This window comes from Sciurus carolinensis, chromosome 12 (genome assembly GCF_902686445.1).
Source record: "Sciurus carolinensis chromosome 12, mSciCar1.2, whole genome shotgun sequence".
Classification (NCBI taxonomy): Eukaryota; Metazoa; Chordata; class Mammalia; order Rodentia; family Sciuridae; genus Sciurus; species Sciurus carolinensis.
The window spans coordinates 106,478,110-106,498,721 of record NC_062224.1 but is presented as its reverse complement, the minus strand read 5'-3'; the positions used below and the strand labels follow the sequence as shown (position 1 = coordinate 106,498,721).

Genomic DNA, 20,612 nt, shown 5'->3' with positions numbered 1-20,612 from the left:
ATCTGGGAGTGCTTTACCACTGAACTACATCCCTAGTTCTTTTATTTTGAGGCAGGTTCTTGCTAAGTTGTTGAGGCTGGCCTTGAACTTTTACCCTCTTGCTTCAGTCTCCTGAGTTGCTAGGATTACCACACTGACCAGGAAGAAAACTTTTTAAATTGATATCAGTTTTCTATTACTAGTTGAGAAGTAATAATCATTATTACAACATTACTCTATGAACCAATAGACATGATTTTGATTTTGATTTTTTAATTATCTTTATTTTATAATTTTACCTCATTTATCTCAAGAAAATACAGATAGACATGAGCTAACTAGAAATAATTCTATTTAATGGCATAGGAACTAAATTTTCATTTTTCTGTAAGTCCTTATAAAATTATTTAGTAATATTTTAGTACAGAATAAATCTTTTTATTTAGAATATGTTATATCCTGAAGTTCCAAAGAAGAAATTGATGTTTGTTTTTCATTACAGGGTCAGATAACACTAATGGATGTCCCAGTATTTAAAGCTATTCAACCAGATGTAAGTAGTTTTAAGAATGTATCTTTTGGGGCTGGGGTTGTGGCTCAGTGGTAGAGCACTTGCCTGACACGAGAGGCACTGGGCTCGATCTGCAGCACTACATAAAAATTAATAAATAAAATAAAGGTATTGTGTCCATCTATATCTAAAAAAATTTTTTAAGTATTTCTTTTAAATATAGAAAACAGTACATTATAGTATCTTAAATTAAGATGTTTTAGAAATGTCAGATTTCATATTTAAAGTGTTTAAAGCTTTTGCTTTAACATCTTTGTTATTCAGGCCTCAGAAACATGGCATTCATAGCTGTACATTGAATCATAGGCGGAACTGCGTTGACGTTTGGAGAACACCATGGGGAATGGTAGCGTCTCCATTTTACTGATGAGGAAACAAGTGACAGTTATCCTGGATACACAGCAGTCTTAGTCCATTTTGTGTTACTGTTAGAAAGTGCCTGATGCATTTTAAAGAAGAGAGACTTATTAGAGTTTTGGAGGCTGAATGTCCAAAATCAGGAGACCCTATCGGTTGAACCTTCAGTGATGTCAGTTCTTGTGGCTACCGCACAGCATAGGAGAGAATTAGAAAGGGAGGCAGCCATGTAGAGCAGGAGCCAAGCACATGGGAGTGCCTAACTTAGAACATTTCTCTCTTCGGAGGACTCCTAGGGTGGTACTCCCATGACCTGGTCACCTCCCACAAGGTTCCACCTCTTAAAACTTCAATCCACATCCCAACACACAATGCTGGACGAACCTTAGAGGGACACACAGAAAACACATCCAAACCATAACAACAGCTAAGGGTTGAGACTAGGTTTCAGATTCTAAGAACTGATGCTTTTCCCACTTTTATCAAGTAAGAATATGAATAGGATTTTGTACCTCAAAACAGTCCTTGATAATCCTAAAAGTCAGTATCATAGCACAGATTTTTTTTTAGCTCTTTAGGGAACAAAATGTACTGTCTTTTGTGAAATATTACAAATCTATAGTGACCCTGAACACTACAGTGACTGTAATGAGTTCCCTCATACTTGTGATATAAATGGTATTAGTCCAGTGATTTTCAAGTAAGTTACTTAATGTCTCAAGTTTGTCACCTATAAAATGAAGGGGTGGATCCAAATGATTTGAGTCCCTGTCATATCCACAATGTTTTCCTAACTTTTCTCCCATACTATAAAAACTTCCCTAAATAGAACCACTGGATTAGCAGTAGACAAAAGAGAAATGATATATTCTGTAAATAACATCAATAGAAAATGGGTTTTCTATTCAAATGCCAAAAAATGAAACATTCATTTTCTCACCTTCCAGAAAAACAAAACCAAAGAAACGAAATCCTTTACAAAATTACTTTTTTAAATTTTCTCTGAAACTCAGTGATCTTCTCCTTAGACTTAATTTTTTCCCTTTGGAATAAACTGCAACATTTACATTGCCGTTTCATATGAAAATAGTCATCTTCAATGCCAATAGGTCATTTATATAACTTCACATATTCTAGTAACCACATAATAAAGTAAAAAGTAGATAAACTTTAATGATTTTATTTGACCTGTTACATTTAAAATAGCATTTCAACTTATAAACATAAAAATTAAGATATTTTGTATTCTTTTTCTGTACTAAACCTTAGAAGTCCAGTATATGTTTTACAATTACTACACTTCTTTTTATTTTTATTAGCTGTTGATGAACCTTTATTTATTTTTTTATTTATATGTGGTGCTGGAGATCGAACCCAGTGCCTCACACATGCTAGGCAAGTGCTCTACCTCTGAGCCACAACCTCAGCCCTATACCTCTTTATTCAGAGGAACCACATTTCAAGTGCTCAGTAGCCATTTGTAGCTAGGGACTTAGACACAAGATCTAAATACTACTACTTAAAGACATAGACTTCTCTTCTAAGGGAACATTTTGTTTCCCTTAACAGTACTTTTCAAACCTTAAAATTGCCTTGATTTTACTCCCTTAATATCATTCAACACCAATCTCATTGAGCATTTTTTTTTAACTTCCTGCATACCATATCTACCTCTACTCCCAGTGCCCCATTCCAAGATGCCATCTGCTCCTAATTGAATTACTGCAGTACTTTCTTACCTGATCTGTGTGCTTCTACTCTGACCCCTCAAGAATTCTTCTCTTCCTGGTAGCCATTGTAATCTTCTCACCATGTAAGTGTGCTTATGTGGTTTCTCTGCTTAAAACAACAGTGGCTTCCTGATGCTCTGAGGATAGGAATAAACCATCATAATAGAATTGACAGCTCTCTCTATGGTTTTGCCTTCTCCTTTCTTCTCCAACCTTATCCTACACCTTTCCTACCTCTTTTCCTCTCATTAACACTGGGCTTCCTTTAGTCCCTCTCACCACTGAGCTTATGCACATCCTAGTCAACTTGTCTCACATCAAGATTGGCTTTCTCAGATAAGCTTTTTTGTTTTCCTACAAGCACTCTGCTTGTTCATTGGTCTTGTCCTTTGCAGTTTTCCATTTGTGTTGTGATGCAGGAAGTACTTACTGAATGCCTGTTACATGCTAGGCACTGGTTTAGTTGCTGAAGATGCAACAGTAAACAAAAGCAGAGTTCCTCCCTCCATGATCTTAATTTGGTGAGGTGAGCTGAACAGTGTCATGAAAAGCATAAATCAGGGACAAGAGAATGGAAGGTGAGAATCGCAGGAGTTTCAGTTTTATATAGGATGATCTGAGAAGGTGATGTACAAACAAAGACTGGGAAGAGGTGAGAGACAAGTCATGAGGGTGTCTGGGAAAAGGTGTTCCAGGCAAGGAGCGACTGGGCAAAGGCCAGTGAGCTGCAGTGAGTAGTGGAGGAATGTAGGAGATGAGAGGCAGAGTGAGGGCTCGATGAGTGTGAAGCTCATCTTTGGATCATTAATCTGGAAAGATGGGAAGCCATCGCAGGATTTCGAGCAGAGGCGTGATTTTTCTGATTCAGGTTTTAGTAGGTCTCTAACTTTTCTGACTGTGCCCTAGGGCATATGGGAAAGTGAGCATAGTTAGGGAAGAAGGACAGTACCAGGGACTGAATCAGGGAGACCAGGTGAGAGATGAAGAGCTTGGATCAGGATGGGAGGGGTAGAGTAAGAAGTGGTCAGTGTATGTGCAAGAGGAGCCAAGGGTGACGCCAGAGTTTTTGGTCAGACACCAGAAGCATGAGGTTGATATTTTTCCGGGGTAGAAAGTTATGATTGTTGTGTTGTTCAACTCCAGGGGCATCCATTCATGTAGAATATAAGGTGGAATGCATCCCTGTGGAGAAAGACTGGAGGGACAGATTTAGACCCCAGTGCTAGAATCAGATGTACTTACTTTACTTGTCTTTTAGATGTTGCCTTCAATTAGGCAGTATGTGCTGGCATATATTTTCAGACCAGGCAGGAAATAAAAGTTTGAGGGATACCACTGTAGAGATAGATGGCATTTAAAGGGAGGATGCCGGGCAGGAGGGTGGAACTCCATGGTAGAGCATCCACATATTAGCATGTGTGAGGCCCTGGGTTCAGTCTCAAAATAAATGAACGTATCCTCCCTGTGGGGTAAACACTAACCGGTATTGGTCTTTATCATTCCTGACCATTTGGCCAGCATAAACAGGACTTTGTCATCTGGCAGAAAAATGTTTCTTTACTTAGTATGGAATATGGAAGACATTCCATAAGGAATAAAAATTGTTAGGTAAATCCCTGTATACCTAACTAGAAGCCCACTCACAACCTCTCTGTGAGGTAAACACTAACTAGTATCTTTCCTGTCCATTTGGTTGTATCTTTTCCATAATAATAGGTATCCCGTAGCAATATATATTATTACAAGTTATAGATTGTTATGAAATGATATCCTGTTGTTTTTGTATATTTTAGCTTGCTTTTTATGTTCAACATGGTTGACTAGAACTCACATTGATACATGTGTTCTAGTACATTAATCACTGGCTGTAGATCTTGAACATCTTTAAATTTATTGAGTACTGCCAAATTGTTATCTAAAATGGTTTTATAAGTATTTTGTCAAGCTATTGCTACTGATAAATTGACGAAAGATTGTGTAGGTTCTGCTATTAGTCTAGTGTACTAGTCTTACTAGCATAAAATAGTGTCTGTCTCCTTTTGTTTGGAGTTAGAATATGAACATTCACTAAAGATTGAAGAAATTCTTGTGAAATCAAAATTAAATTTCACGTTCTGAAAAAATATTGACTGTCTTGTGAGTCTATAACTAGTAAATTTATTTTCACATTTCTGTCCGTTGTACCAGTATTGAATCCATGCTTATATAAAACGTTATAAAAGCTGTACATACACTTTGTGAAACTACTTGAAAGATCATTAGTTAAGTTGTACCAAAACTACTCAAATCACAGTCCATTTTTAATGTATACAGTTGGCCCTCTGTATCCCTAGGATCCACATTTATGGATTCCACCAATCAAGGATCAGAAATTTTGGGGGAAAAGAATTGAGTTTGTGGGCTGGGGAGATAGCTCAACTGGTATAGTGCTTGCCTCGCAAGTACAAGGCCCTGAGTTCGATCCCCAGTACCGCAAAAAAAAAAAGTATTGAGTTTGTACTGAACATATAACATCCTTTTTTTCTTGTTATCATTTATTTCTTAAACAATACAGTATAACAACTATCAAATAGCATTTACTTTATATTTGGTGTTACAAGTAGCATAGAGATGATTTAAAGTATATTGGGGGATATTCCTAAGTTACATGCAAATAACCTATGTCATTTTTATATAAGAGAGTTGAGCATCTGTGGATTTTGGGTATTTAAGGGGAAGAAGGTGCTAGAACCAGTCCTTCATGGATAGGAAGGGACCACTGTATGTATCCACATGTAACTTTATTTCAGGTGGTGATTTATTCGTGTTCACAGTGCATAGTGATCCCTTTCACATAAGACTAGGCTTTGGCTATTCTCTCCTCCTACCAAAAAGTAGCCTTTTTCTCTTGGTGATGGGGAGAAAACACAGTAATGTGGTTGCTGAAACTATAAAGATAGTGATTACAGAGAAGGCATGGTATAAGTTCTGTGGGCGTGCTCAGTCATTACCAACAGACCTTTGCAACTCTTGTCACTTGCTCTTTCTTTTCCTTTTTGCATTCTTTTTTATTCGTTATTTTGTTGTTGTTGTTGTTGTTGTTGTTGTTGTTGTTTTGGTACCAGAGATTGAACCCAGGAGTGTTTAACTGCTGAGTCACATCCCCAGTCTTTTAAAATATTTTATTTAGAGACAGCGTCTTGCTGAGTTGCAAAGTGCCTCACTAAGTTGCTAAGGTTGGCTTTGAACTTGAGATCCTCCTGCCTCAGCCTGCTGAGCCGCTGGGATTACAGGGGGGTGCCACTGTGCCTGGCTGTCTTTTCTTCTTTAAACCATTTTTGGGGGGCAAATTACTTATTTTGCTGACTCCTACTTTTAAATCAGTGTCCAACATACAGTTCTGAATGGGTGTTTAGTAAATTTTACTTAATTTCACTTAATCTAAAATTTATTTTAAATTCCTTAGAATTATAAAATAAATAAAATTTAGTGACAAAAACATTGGAGCCGTGAACTGGAAGATCTGTGGGCCTCATCTCAGCTTTGCTATTGATACATTGTGCCACTAATTAATATATTTTTTATCTTTAACCTTTAATTTCTTTTTCTGAACCTGATAAAAAGGATAATGACTGACTGATCTTCAGAATACCTACTAGATATTCAAAAAAATTCCTGGAAGAGCCTGGCACAGTGGCACGCACCTGTAATCCCAGTGGCTTGTAAGGCAGGAGGATCTCGAGTTCAAAGCCAGCCTCAGCAATTTAGTGAAGTCCTAAATCAACTCAGCAAGACCCTGTCTATAAATAAAATATAAAAAAGGACTGGGGGTGTAGCTCACTAGTACCAAAAAAGAAAAAGAAAGAAAAAGAAATTCCTGGAAGAGCAGCAGTTAAATGTAGTTATAAGACAATAATAAATAGGAATTTTGATAAAAACTTACAAGTCTTAAGAGGTGATAAGGATGAGGGGTGGTTATTGAGTCGAACTCTTCTAGGTTGGGGGTCTGTCATTCTCATTAACCTGTTCAGAATTTGAGTTTGAAGTGAGTGTTCCAAAGCTTCATACTGTGTTTCCTATACACATGTCACCTCCCATTGCTTGTTCCATTTGGATAAGCAAAACTCTGTTACTTATCCAGTGAGAATTCTGTGAACTAATATTTTCTCTGTGGAAATAGGTTTTTTTCCTCCTATAATTTAGAATATTTTCAGGAGGCTTCTCTACTATGAATTCTCCAGTGCTGAGTGAGGGTGGAAGTTTAGCACGGGGTTTTGTACATTTGTTAATCTCTAGTGTGATTTCTGGTGTTTATTTGAAGCTCAACTCTTGCCAAAACTTTTTCACATTTCTTACATACATAGATCTCCCCATATGATTTCTCCTTTGACCATGAAGGGTTTTTTTGTTTGTTTGTTTGTTTTTTTGGTTTTGTTGTTGTTTTTTCTTTTAGAAAGCTCTTGGACATTCTGAGGCCTCTCTGCATGCATTCTTTCATGTTGGGAAGCCTTGACTGTATTCTAAAGGTTCTTTGTGTTATTACATTCTTAGGGGTTTTGATTTTGCCTGTTACAAATACCATGATGCTCTACAAAGCTTGTATTTCTTCTGAAGGCATTGCCACATTTATTACACCATTGGAGTTTCCTTTCAAGAGTGAGTTTTGGGTCATTCACCAGAATGGTGGCTTGCCAATGTAGTTTTCCTCTTCTCTGACTTTTTGGATAAGTCTTAAGCAGGAAGTGATTTGTGCTTGAAATCCACACTTTAGTTGTTACATGGGTAACATCATTTACTTCTTTTAGAAGAATCTGAATGTTCCTAAGGTGACAAGCTCCACATTCAAAGAAGAAAGTTCCTCACTTGAGTTCTAGCAGATCAACACAGTAAGTTATTTAGATTACAACTGGGCATCTGAATCTGCAGGTTCTGCATCCAGGGATTTAACCAACCACAGATGAAAATAACTTGGAAAAAGATTACATCTGTACTAAACATATACAGGATTTTTTCCTTGTCCTCGCTCCCAAAAACAAAGTAGAATAGTTATAGTTTGAGCATATCTGATCTGAAAATCCATAAGATTTTGGAGCATTTCATTTGTAATGTTCAACTTATAAAGTCCATACAGATATTCCAAAATCTGAAACACTTCTGGTCCCCACCGTTTCAGATAAGGCATACTCAACCTGTATAAATTAAGCCACGAGATAATAATAGTTAACTGTTCGTGAGAGTGTAAATTTGTTCAGACCTTTTAGAGTCAATTTAGTAATACTTATCACTTGAAGCATTTCAGTTAAGAGATATTCAGCCTATATTTATATAACATTTACATTGTTTTAGGTATTATAGGTAATGTAGAAATCTTTCAAGGTATTTGCTATGCAAATACCATGCCATTTTGCAGATTTTGGTTAGGGGAGTGTCCAGGGACCAATCCTCTAGTGTATACCAAGAGAAGACTATATAGCAACAAACAGACATTAAATAAAAATACATAAGACTCTTCTATTCATCTGGGATACACTAGAGATTTAAGGAGATTATTGGTTAAGTGAGGGACATATTAGTTAATTCTGAATTCTTTTTTTTTTTAGTTGGCAATTGACCTTTATTTTATTTATTTACATGCAGTGCCGAGAATCAAACTCAGTGCTTTGCACATGGTAGGTAAGCACTTTGCCACTGTGCCACAACCCCAGCCCTAATTCTGAAACTTAAAATGTTTCTGAAAAATTTGCAATTGAGATATTTCTGGCAATGTGAGTATAAAGTGCTTTCTCTGGGCAAACTTTTTTTGTGTTGGCCAAAAGACTATAATCGTGGCAACTTCCAAAGCCTGACATCAGAAATATCACCATTCTATCCTTGTTTTAATGAAAGCTGTCATTTTTGTTAAAACGTAAGCAATCCATGAATATGAAGAAATATTTGAAGATTGCTATTTTAGTCAGCTTTGTGTAACTGTAACCAAAAGTCCTAACAAGGACAAGTCAGAGGAGGAAAGGTTTATTTTGGCTCATGGTTTCAGAGGGTCAGTCCACAGTCAGCTGACCCCATAACTCTGGACCCAAGGTGAGGCAGAACTTTATAGCAGAGGTTTGTGGCAGGGTAAAGCAGCTCAGGACATGACAATCTGGAAGCAGAGAGAAGGGGGAAGGAGCCACAGGGAAGGTGCACCTTCCAAGGCACCCCCCCCGCCCCAGTGACCCACCTCCTTTAGCCACGCTCCACCTGCCTAAAGTTTACCACCCATTTAATCCATTTAGTGGATTGATCCACTAAAGAGGTTATAATTCTCATAATCTAATTCTTTCATCTTTGGACATTCTTGCATTGTGTCACACATGAGCTTTTAGGGGACCTCATATACAAACCATAGCAGTAGCACAGACTTGAAGCTCTAATTGTAGACTGGAATAAACTTAATTGTCCTATTAGAAGTAAGATGCAGCTGTTTTGTCATGAATTATTGCTGTTCATTGCCATGAACTTCCTTCATATGTAGTAAGGTAAGGCTTAGATTAGGACTAGAGAAGGCTAAGAAGAAAATGTGTTTTGGAGAGTTGTTCATCAGGGTATTTGTGGAAGGAAAAGATAGCTCCTGCCTTTCTTTTTTATCTCATAGAGATAACTTTAACTTATTGGGAGGCAGGAGGAAAAGAGGGCATAAGTACATTATGAAAGAGAAGGAGTAATTTTAATTTATCCTATTACATTAGGGTCGTATTTTGTGGGTTAAAAATATAGTGGCAGTAGGAGTGCTTCATCTGTGGCAGAGACTTCTTTCTGTGTAGCATATAAGCTGAATACTAGTGGATATATGATTCTGTTTTAATCTGTCCACTTTTGAGCATTAAGTTTCCTCAGCAAGTTATCTTTTCCTCCTGACAATTCCCATTCCAGTCCCCCACTCCACCCCACCCCTGGCCTTTTAGCTTCATCAAATTTTCTTTTCTTCTCTTGGTCTCTGTCTATATGCTAGTCTATATTGGCCTTTTCTCTTCTTCTATCTATAGGTATCCTTACATCATCACCCTTAGAACAGTCCTTTTAAGAGTGTTGGAACCTACAAGATGAAATTTAGATCAAGAATTTCCCTTTACAGATCAGACCTACAAGACGTAAGAGAAGCTGTGACTCCTGTGAATTCAGTAAATCTTGCATAGGGTAGGTGGTCAACAGTTGTGTGGTTTTGCCTTCCCTTGTGTTTCCAGAATAAATGCATCTGAAAATTGGGCTTAATAGTTTGATGATTCAAAATGAATCCATGAATATTCTTTCAAATATACTTTGATTGATCATTAAGAATTTGCCTTTATATATCTGACTTATTATTCAAAGATTTCTTTTTGCCTTTTGAGTTTAAAACTGAAAGTTAAAGGCTGGGATATAGCATGTACAAGGCCCTAGGTGTGAACCTCCAGCACCACAAAAAAACTGGAATAAATTTTAAGGGATGTCATGGCTGCTATATTTCATTTAGCCTTTGCTAAGATGGAGGCTCATTTACATAGAGTTTCATTCGGCTTTTTCACCACTGTGACCAAAAGACCCAACAAGAACTATTTTACTGGAGGAAAATTTATCTGGGGCTCACAGTTTCAAAGGTCTTAGTCCATAGACAGCCAGCTCCTTTGCTCTGGGCTCAAGGTGAGGCAGAACATCATGGTGGGAGGGTCAAGGCATCACCTTAAAGCTGAGAGAGACTTTCTCTCACTAAGGACAAAATATATACCCCCAACAACCTACCTCTTCCAACCACACCCTACCTGCCTATGGTTACCACCCATTTAATTGATTAACGCAGTGATAAGGTTTAAAAAAAAAAAAAAAAAACTCTTCTAATCCAGTCATTTTACCTTTAAGCTTTCTTGCGTTGGTCTCACACATAAGCTTCTGAGGGACACCTAATATTTAAACCCTAACACAGTATACTCCTAAAAATCCTATTATTAAGTCAGACCCTAAAAAAGAAAAGCATCCTTTGAATCACTAAATTTGCTTAGACTTTGTGATGTTCATGTGAGATGCTTTGGTGTAAATTATCTCTTTTTAAATAATGTTTTGAGTGCATTATGATTATACATAGTAATAGGATGATGGTGCTATATTCGTAAATGCATATAATGATCACAGTCTCATTCCCCAGTTCTTTCCCATTCCTTTGCATCTTTCCTCCCCCTGATCTGCTTCTCTCTGATACCGCTCTTCTGTGATTGTTGTTAGTGAATCTTAAGTGTGTGTGTCTGTGTCTGCAGGGCTCATTACAGCATGTTCATGGCATAATCATACCCCAGTACTTCGTCATGTGCTCCCATCCCCACCCCCGTTCCTTTCCTCTACTCTCCTTGTCTTCAATTTTTACTTTTCCCCTCTCCCACCTTTTAAAATTCCTTCTACTCCCATTCCCACTCCCTACCCCTAGTTTCCACATATGAGAGAAAATGTTTGACTTGTAACTCTCTGTATTTGGCTTATTTCACTTTGCATGATATTCTCCATTTTCATTCATCTGCTAGCAAATAACAATTTCATTTTTCTTATGGCAGAATAAAACTCCATTGTGTATATATATATACACATTTGCCTTTTGATGGGCACCTAGACTGGTTCCATAACTGGACTATTGTAAGTTGCACTACTGTAAACATTGATGTGACTGTATCACTGTGGTATGCTGATTTTAGTTGGATTCTGAATAAATAACAAGGAGTGGGATAGCTGGGTCATACAAAGATGACACTTGTAGCAGAATTTTTTTTCTTAGGTTATATACTAGTGTGACTTAGAGATCCTAAGAGTCTAAGACAAAAGGAAAGAGACTGTAGGGAAGTTAAAAAATTTCTCTTTTCCTTCCAAGAGTTCAATAATTTTAGTCGAATGAAATGAATTGACAATCAATATATCAATAGAAAAACTAAACAAAAATTTATTATAGGCCTAGGCATAGGAACCTATGTATATATATTTATGAGACTTGAGAAAGGGGCATGATGATAGCCATTTATATAATAAATTACATTATACCCAAAGAATTGGAGCTCGGGTGGGTGGGATGCAGTTATGGGAGGGTCAGGAGAGGAACTGCAGAGCCATCAAAGGCTATCTTATGGGGACAAAGTTCCCGGGTAGCAACCTTCAGGAGACCACTGTGGTAACTGATCTTTGTGGACCAGATGTCATACCCCCAGTCTCTCCTTCCTGTGTAAAGATTAAGAAAAAGGTGATCTTGGAGAGAGCCTCTCTTCCTATATCCCCTGCTTACTAACATAAGTAGATAATTTTAAAATGTTTTTTTAAAGTATAGCTTTTCAGAGCCATTTCTGTGACTAGAGAAGTCTCCAATTTCTCTGAATAACCCATTTGAAATATACAAAGAAGTATATTTGAGGTGGCCTATTTTGATCTCCCTTAAGCTAAGAGAAAACCTTGAAAGTAAGAAATTAAGTGGCTTGTTGGGAGGTTGAGATTGTTGGGGCAGGACAGAATTCCTTTGAGATGAGGTAACCATAACACATGTCAAGGTTTATGAAGAAACCAGTGAGTGGGGCCCTGAAGTCCCAAGAAAATTTTAGTTTCATAATCCATTATGAATCCTTTTGTTGTTGTTTTGTAAACCTTATATTTTGAGATAATTCACAGGAAATTGTTAAAAAAAAAAAAGTACAGAAATAGTTAAGAGATTTATAGGAAGTATAAAAATAGTAAAGACAGTCTTAGTTACCCTCCATTCAGTTTTTTCCTTAGCAGTTATATCTTACTTAATTATAGTACAATGTCAATCCATAAAATTGAAACTTTTAACAATACATGTCTGTATAGTTCTTAGATGTTTTTTGGCCCCTCCCTTCTTTTGGGAGGGAAATTTGACAGGTATCAAAGCCTTGAAAAGATTATGTGCTCCTTGACCTAACGATTCCACTTGTAGGACTATATTTTTAGGAAATGATGAGAAATGTCAGAAAAAGTTTGTTATTTATAATGTAGTATTACTTCTAACAGAAAAATGAAATCTGCCTTATGTTTAAAGGTTTATAATTGAGAGTGAATTGTGTCAAATGGCTGTTTGAGTGGTTTGCTAAGTTTGATGGATACATTTTGATTGTAGCAGTAATATAAATTTGGAAATTTTGTGTACTTTGTTAAAAACCAAATTCAATATATGTATAGATTTAGCCCTGGGAATTTTGCCCTAAAATATGATATCTTTATGTCATTGTCTTAAGTATGCTGTGATTTTAGAAAGAACAGAAGTGTTTTCTAGAAAGCAGGTTGTTTATAATATCATTTTTATGTTATCTGTCATTGTTAGCATAATGTTTATCATAAATTATATAGTAGTTATATTTATAATTTTATATTACCATAATATTTTCTGCCTTTACAGGGGGATTTTATGAAATGAGCATACATCTAGGCTAATTGAGTAGCAAGCAATTTTTTTAGTGTAGAATTGCTTCTGTCATTTTGTTTTTTCTTTCATTAAATTCAAACTTAAAGGATATAATCTAGCCGGGCATGGTGGTGCATGCCTGTAGTCCCAGTGGCTCAGGAGGCTAAGGCAGGAGGATCACGAGTTCAAAGCCATCCTTAGCTACTCAACAAGACCCTGTCTCTAAATAAAATATAAAAAGGGCTGGGGATATAGCTAGTGGTTAAGCACCCCTGGGTTCAATCCCCAGTTTAAAAAGAAAAGTTATAATCTAATTTTTAAAGTAAGTAATTCATATCCATAGAGCATTTACTGCTTTTCTACTTTGTTCAAACAGTAACTGTCAGCGCTTTCTTCATCATTCTGCCATCTCAAGCCAGAAACCTGGAGATTTAGTAGTCCTGGATATTTCGTTTTTAGCTTACATCATATAAATCCAGTTCTTCACTTGAAGTCCTGTCTGCCTTCAGGGTATCTTGAATCTACCACTGTCTCCATATACACTGGCAGTACCCTCGTCAATGGAGCGTTGCTTTTTTCCTGGAGCGTTGTGGTGTGGTAATAACTACTTCTGCAGTCTTCCACTGACTCAGCCCATTCCTTTTCGTTTCTATTTTAATTTAAGATTTTAGTGGAGATACGCGTGTGCGTGTTCGAGGAACCCCGATTTCTGTACAAGAGCAGAGTACAACTGACACAGCCCTGTCAGTCCCACTCTCCCCGCCTCCCACCTGCTATTTCTCCTTAGGGGATTTATGACCATTTTTCAAATAATGTCTAAACGTTTATTGTTTCTTGATTTTTTAGATTCAGATGTGTTGATTATGCTGTAGTAGGTTATTTCACTGTTATATGTTATAGCCCCCCATCACATTAGCACTGTTCACTCTTTTTCCCCCTCTAGTTATATCACGATTTTGACTATGTAACTATATACTCTTTACTTCTGAGCTGTGATTATTCAAATTTTGTTTTCCTTGCACTGAAAATTTACTTTGGCTCGCTCTGTATCTATTATCAGTTTTCTTGCCAAAACTGAATGTAGTGAATTTCTCAATATGTTGAAACACATCAGGAATTTGATTTCATTTTTCTAAATCTTTCTCTTGTGAAATTTCTCCTCTTGTTCTCTCTTGACTCTTCTTAAGGTCCCAGGATTATCCTTAGAGATTAATCAGGAGATTTCAAATACGTTGTTTTTCTGTTGGTTCCTCCATTTCCTGGGTCTCATGTATTCCATTTTCCTTTTCCTTTTTCTTTCTTGGTGCTGAGAATTGAACCCAGGGCCTTCTGCACACTAAGGACATGCTATAAACCCGGTTCCTTTCCCTTTTCTTGGTTTGCTAATTTACTTTAAAGGAACATGTATTATTACTGACTCTCCTGGGAGTAAGTGCACAGAAGGCAAATTGAAATGTTTGTGTCTAAAAATGTCTGTAGTTTTCTTTCATACTTAATTGATACTTTTGCTGAATGTAGAACTCTAGAATTTCAAAGACATTGCTTCTTTCAGTTGTCTAGTAACTTCCAGAGCTGGTCCCTGTTTTTTTATATGTCATCTATTTTTTTGTTCTGTTTTTGAATCTCTGACAGACTTTATGATCTCTTGTTATCAGTATCCTACAATTTTGTGATGGCTTGCTCTGGTTTACATCTTTTTTCTTTTTTCTTTCTTTTTTTTAATCTATTGTGTTGAACATTAAGCAGGCCATTTCTTATCTTAAATTTCTGGGAATGGAATTACCTTTCAATAGTTTACTTTTCTCTTATTTTCTCTGTTTTCTCTTAAAATTCCTGTTATTTAGGTATTGACTCTTACAGACTTTTCATTAACATAAAATTAATTGGTACCTAATTTTAGCTTTTTATTTAAAAGATTTTATCACCTTTATCTCATTTCTGTTGATTTTATAATTTCTCTTTTTTTTTTGTTTGTTTCTAAAAGCCTTATTTGTTCTCAGTGTTTCTTCTTTATATCTAGTTTTTGCCTAATTGAGCACAATAGTTTTTCTTATCTAAGTAATTACATGATTTATCTTTTTGTTTTCTCAGTTTTCTTCTCTTCCCTGCCCTAACTCAAGAGTTCTTTTTCTTTTTTTCCCTGTGAATGGTATGTGTGTTTGTCTATCTCTCTTTCTATTTGGTGGCTGTTGTTATATTCCAGAGGGTCATTGACCCACATGGGACCATGGACTCCTTTGGCAGACAGAAACTCTTTAAAATCAAAGGAAATTTGTTCTAGTAAACTATAATTATCCAAATATTTTTAAAAACTGTTCTATAGCTATATATGTGCTTCTTTATTAACATATTCAGTAAAATAAGAGGTAGATCTAATAATGATTATAATTTTGAAGTAATGATGAGTATAAATATTTTTGAGATCTGCACCAACTGAAAATACCTGATTTTTATTGGCGACAAGTACATGTATTGCCAATACTACTGTAATCTTCAGCCTGTGTTTATAATTGTAAAGAAATGTCTCATTTCACTTAAAGGTTAATGTTAGTTTTTGCATTTTAGTTCTTGGGTCCTTTGGGGGATTAAGAACCCTTTTACTAGAGGTGTTTTCAAATGTCTAGAATCAGCAACTGTCAGGTCAGAGTGAGATACTGTAAAACTGATTATGGGAACTCTGGTGACAGAATGGAACTCGACAACTAGGAGTCTTCACTGTGAGTTGTGAAGTGCTCAGCTTTATTACTTCTGCATCTTTCCTCTTTGGACTCGCATCTCTTCCCAGAAGAATCCACTTATGTTTAAGTTTACCTGTGTTCTTTTAAACAAATAATTTTGCTAGCTTATATTCTTCCAGCAAAATTTGCATTTGTGATTTTACTGACTCTTTATAATAGATATCTTGTTATTAAAATTAGTCATTCCAGAAAAGAACACATATTCTCTTTAAAGTCCTAAAATCCTTAATATGACAAGAAAACACGGCTATTTCTTTAATTTATATTTAATTTTCACTTTAATTTTCTAGGAGCTTTCAAGTTGTGGATGGAATAAAAAAGAAAAATATAGTTCTGCACCAAATGCAGTTGCCTTCACAAGAAGATTTAATCACGTGAGTTTTTACTTTTTTGATGCTTAGTTTCTGAAATTCATTTCCTTAGAACATAATTTTTATTTAAGAAATAATTTTTATTTTCACATCAGTTCTGGAATATTTTTGGCCAGTATTTCTTCAGATTTTGTCTCCTTATGATTATTGCTTTTTTCCCCTCTATAATTACTATTGGGATTTTTTTTTTTTTTTTTTTTTTTTTTTTTTTTTGAGGTACTGGGGATCGAACTCAGGGCCTTGTGCTTGCAAGGCAAGCACTCTACCAGCTGAGCTATCTCCCCAGCCGTACTATTGGGATTTTATTGAAGGTTGGCATTCTTTCTTGCTTGTCTCTTAAACTTTCCTGTTTTCATACCTCTCTCTGTGTATTCCATCCTGAGTGATTTCTTCAAATCTGTATTTCAGCTCACTGATTCTCTCAGATGTGTTCTGTTTCAGACTATGTGCTTTTACCCAAGTGTCATGTTCTTACTTAGTAAAGTAAAAAGTTTCCTAAATAATTTTTGAACAATTTATTGTATAGTTTCTGTGTTACTATCTGAAGTTCTTGGGATACGTCTTTGTTTATTTCTGCTGGTCCTTATGATGGTTCGTTTTCTTAGCTGATCGGTAACTGTGCCCATGAAAGTTTGTGCCTGTGTGAGCTTTGTCTGTGGGAATTCACTGCTGCCCATACTGAGGGTATAGCCCTTGTGGGGGCTGCTTGCTTTGCTAGTTCCTGGAGCTGTCACATTCGTGGGACTGTTTCTTACGTTAAATGTTTTGATTGGTGGATATCTGTACTTCTCTGTAATGGAACCTTAAACTCTAAATCCAGCTAAGGGCAGGCCTTTGGTTCCAAATTTTCATGAGGGACTAATTTTTTCTCTTTGATGTCCCAGAGCCTACATCCCAGTAGACAAACTTATGTGTTGTCTCCCTTTTCCAATAGGTGAATTGTTTTAGTCTACCTTTTCACTGAGATTACAGTCCTTTGAGGAGCCCTTGGGTAGACATGGAGGTAGAGGGGAGAAGTGTGAGGCTGTGTTGTCTCTGAAGAAGTCTGAAGTCCTAGACTTCTGTCATTGCAGCTTTGCAAGGACAGCTGCAGAGTCCACTTTTATAACCACTGCTTTGCTATTGCCTTCTTTGTGTTTGGTCTCTAGGGAAATCCTTTCATCTCAGACATATGTGTGTGTGTTGTTGCTGTTGTTAATTTGTTTTATTTAATCCAGCATTTCTAGGCACTTATAGCAAATAGTTTCTCATGTTATTCCCTGAACTCCCCAAAATGGAAATTTTTAAGAATTAGATTAAACCCATTAGAGGCACATAGGGAAGACATGTTTTGTACTAAATTGTGTTTCTGAGCTACGTAACAGTTACTTTAAAATTTCTTCTGAGTTGGTCAGAATTTTTCATCACAGTACACTTTTTTTTCTAGTATACAAAAGCATTGTTAGAATATTCAGAAATTTGATCTGAGCTTTTAATCTCTCATTCTTAAGTGAGTCAAAAACATTGTCAAACATATCACAAAATACCAAAAACTTTTGTCCTTATTCCAGATTGTAGTTGATCTTCTCGCTAGCTTTTTTACATAGTTATTCCATTACTCTATTATTTTCTGGAAGGTCACAGGAGATCTGAAATTGAACATTGGAAAAGAAGTTGGGAAGAATCTTTTAGAGAGAACCTGTAATGCATTTGATCGAATGATTTTATGGTCCTGGAGATCATGCATCTTTATTTTTTAAATGAGTGTCTTGTGGGCAGCTATATCTAATATGATACAAAGGGGAAGTCTAATTTAGACTTAGGGAAAAAATGAAATAGTTCAGAGAGTTTTTATCTATCCATACTCCCTCTCCCCACCATGTCAGCAGCTTTTATAACAAATACAGTTAACAGAATCAGGTTAACATTGGTAGTATACTATTAACTAAAGACCTCATTCAGATTTCTTTAGTTTTCCCACTAGTATCCTTTCTGTTATTGTTCTAAGATACTATTTGGGATACTGTGTTGCATTTGGTTGTTGCTAATTCCAGCAAAATGCTTATCTTGGGGTGCTGTTGCTACTGAATGCTTTCTCTCTCTTTAAGGGGGTGAAGTTGTTATATTGGGCATTGATCCCAGGGGCACTTTACCACTAAGATACATCCTGTGCCCTTTTTACAAATTTTTATTTTGAGTCAGTCTTACTTAGGTTGTCCAGGCTGGCGTCAGACTTGTGGTCCTTCCTCGCCATAGCCTCCTAAGCCATTGGGATTACAGGCGTGCACCATTGCACCCAGCAAATGCTTCCTCTCAATTCTCAGTCTGTTTCTCTGCACTTCTGGTAGTTTTTTTCATTTGTATACTCAGCATGTGGACAATATGTTACAGAGATTCTGGGCTCTATTTCATAGGGTGTTGGTTTTTATTTTAGCAAGCAGTCTTCTTGGCTGGATTGATCTTCCAAATTCTGTTTCTCTTTGGGGAGCAGATAATTTCTTTTAGCCGTCTAGATTTTGTTTTCAGTTGGTCTTGTAGTTTCCGCTCCCCATGCACCAGGGTCCAAGGTCAGCCAAGGAATTGATTATACAGCTATTTGTCCATTGGGACATTTCCCTCTATCTCTCCCTCCTTTCTAGAAATTTTCCTCTCATTTGTTAGTCAGAATAGCAGCCTTAGTACTGTCTTGGTTTTCAAGCCGTTAGGAAGCCATTCGGACTGACCACCTGCTTGAGTTTTATCTGCCCTAAACTAGCAGTGAATCTTTGCCTGTGTGTTTTGCTTCTCAGGAATCAGTTTTCCAGTTTTTTAGTTTCTGCTTTCCTTTGTTTCTTTTCTTTACTTTTAATTAGATTTTTATATTACTTACTTGAACATATTATTCTTTCAATAATCCCTCCATCTCAGATATTTTTCTGATGATATGATCATATCTCCTGGCCAGTGACTTCCTCCCCCCCCCCCTTTTAATTCAAGAGGAAACATCTTAAATTCTTTTCAGTGCTGTCTTTAGGTAATTGGAAATTTGATTAGAAATATGATAGTGTTAACAATTAGTCTTTTTAGGAGTTAAAAAAGTTATGTTTATTAAAAAGAACTTTTAAAAAAAATTAGAAGCAGTTATGTTGTCTCATTTGCTTCCTCATATTACCAGGGCATAGGAGGATGGTATGACAGTACAGGTAAAAAACTTGGCAGTGACTTGATTGTTAAGGATAGTTGTTGTGTCCTGGGACTTTATTATTATCTTCTGTCTAGTCCAGTAAACACTTGTGGTTTTCCATAACAAAAAGTTAAGGAACTGGGTTGGTGTAGCTCAGTTGTAGAGCGCTTGCCTAACATGTGTGAGGCCCTGGGCTCGATCCTCAGCACCACATATAAATAAATAAAATAAAGGTCCATTTTCAACTTAAAAATATATGTATTTTTAAAAAAATAGTTAAGGAACTATCTTTAAGGTGTAACATATTTTTGACTATGAATGTAAGATTTTTACATATGATTATAAACTCTGAATAAAGCAACTATAGTTAATATCTTATGAATAAATGTTTTCTAAGATTTACTTTTTTGTGAAATAACTGATGTATTTCAATGAGTGTGCTAAGTATTTGAGTCATATGAAATTGCCCACTTATGGCCATTTTTAGCCTCTAAAAATGACCAATTTATATGATTAACCCTATATATGTTAAAAAGCATTATAACTTTATAATATATAACACATATATATTATACAACATGTTAAAAAGCATTTTAACAGCTGAATTCATCACATAAGAATATTACTAAACACTATTGAATTGTTTTTCTGTGCTCTTCCCTCTACTTTCATTCAGTAGGTACCATTATCTAGAAATCTATATATGTGCTTTTTTTCCTTTTTCCTTTTTTTAGTAAATTTTTTAACTCCTTCCTAATTCCTTTTTTAGATTTCCCAGAAATATTTGTGTTCTTACCCAGGGATATATATTTTTATCAACATGTTGTATAATCATGCTTATTTTTCATCTTTTTACATTATACCATCATCTAACTGAATGTAATGTGTTCCCATCTTGGTGAGCACAAAGCCAAAAACCAGAAGTAGGAGATAAAAAGAGTGGAGAAAGACTATTACCTGCAGCAGGGAAGGGAGCACTAAGGTTGTTTGCAAAGCAATGCCCTCTGAGAAATGGAAGCATGGGTATTTTATTCAGGGAGCTTATAATGTTCATATAGAAGAATATTATAGGTACAGACATGTTTCTGAGCATGCACAATTTAAAGTATATATTTCTGAGCATGTTCACAATGAATTTATCATTCTTTTGAGGGTGACCATGAGGTATGTTTCTTAATTTTTGCTCTTAACAAAGAACAAAAGTCTTTTGCTGCCCTTGTTTAGCACATTCTCTAGGCAGGGAACTAGTAAACTATTTACTGTGACCTATAGTAAGATATAATATATGTTGCAACTCAACACAGTTGAGTTCTTGTATAAGATGATATGTACTTTGATCTTTTCTG

At 36.1% G+C, this 20,612-nt stretch overlaps 1 protein-coding gene across 3 annotated transcripts in view; it reads left to right on the top strand.

Moving 5' to 3' along the window:
• Positions 1-20,612, top strand: part of Ralgps2 (Ral GEF with PH domain and SH3 binding motif 2) — a 162,660-nt gene that overhangs the window by 54,368 nt on the left and 87,680 nt on the right. For all 3 annotated transcript variants that reach the window (XM_047520003.1, XM_047520002.1, XM_047520001.1), the window contains exons 4-5: positions 482-532; positions 16,044-16,127. In XM_047520003.1, the coding sequence (XP_047375959.1) occupies positions 482-532; positions 16,044-16,127 (135 nt within the window). The remainder of the gene's footprint in view (positions 1-481; positions 533-16,043; positions 16,128-20,612) is intronic.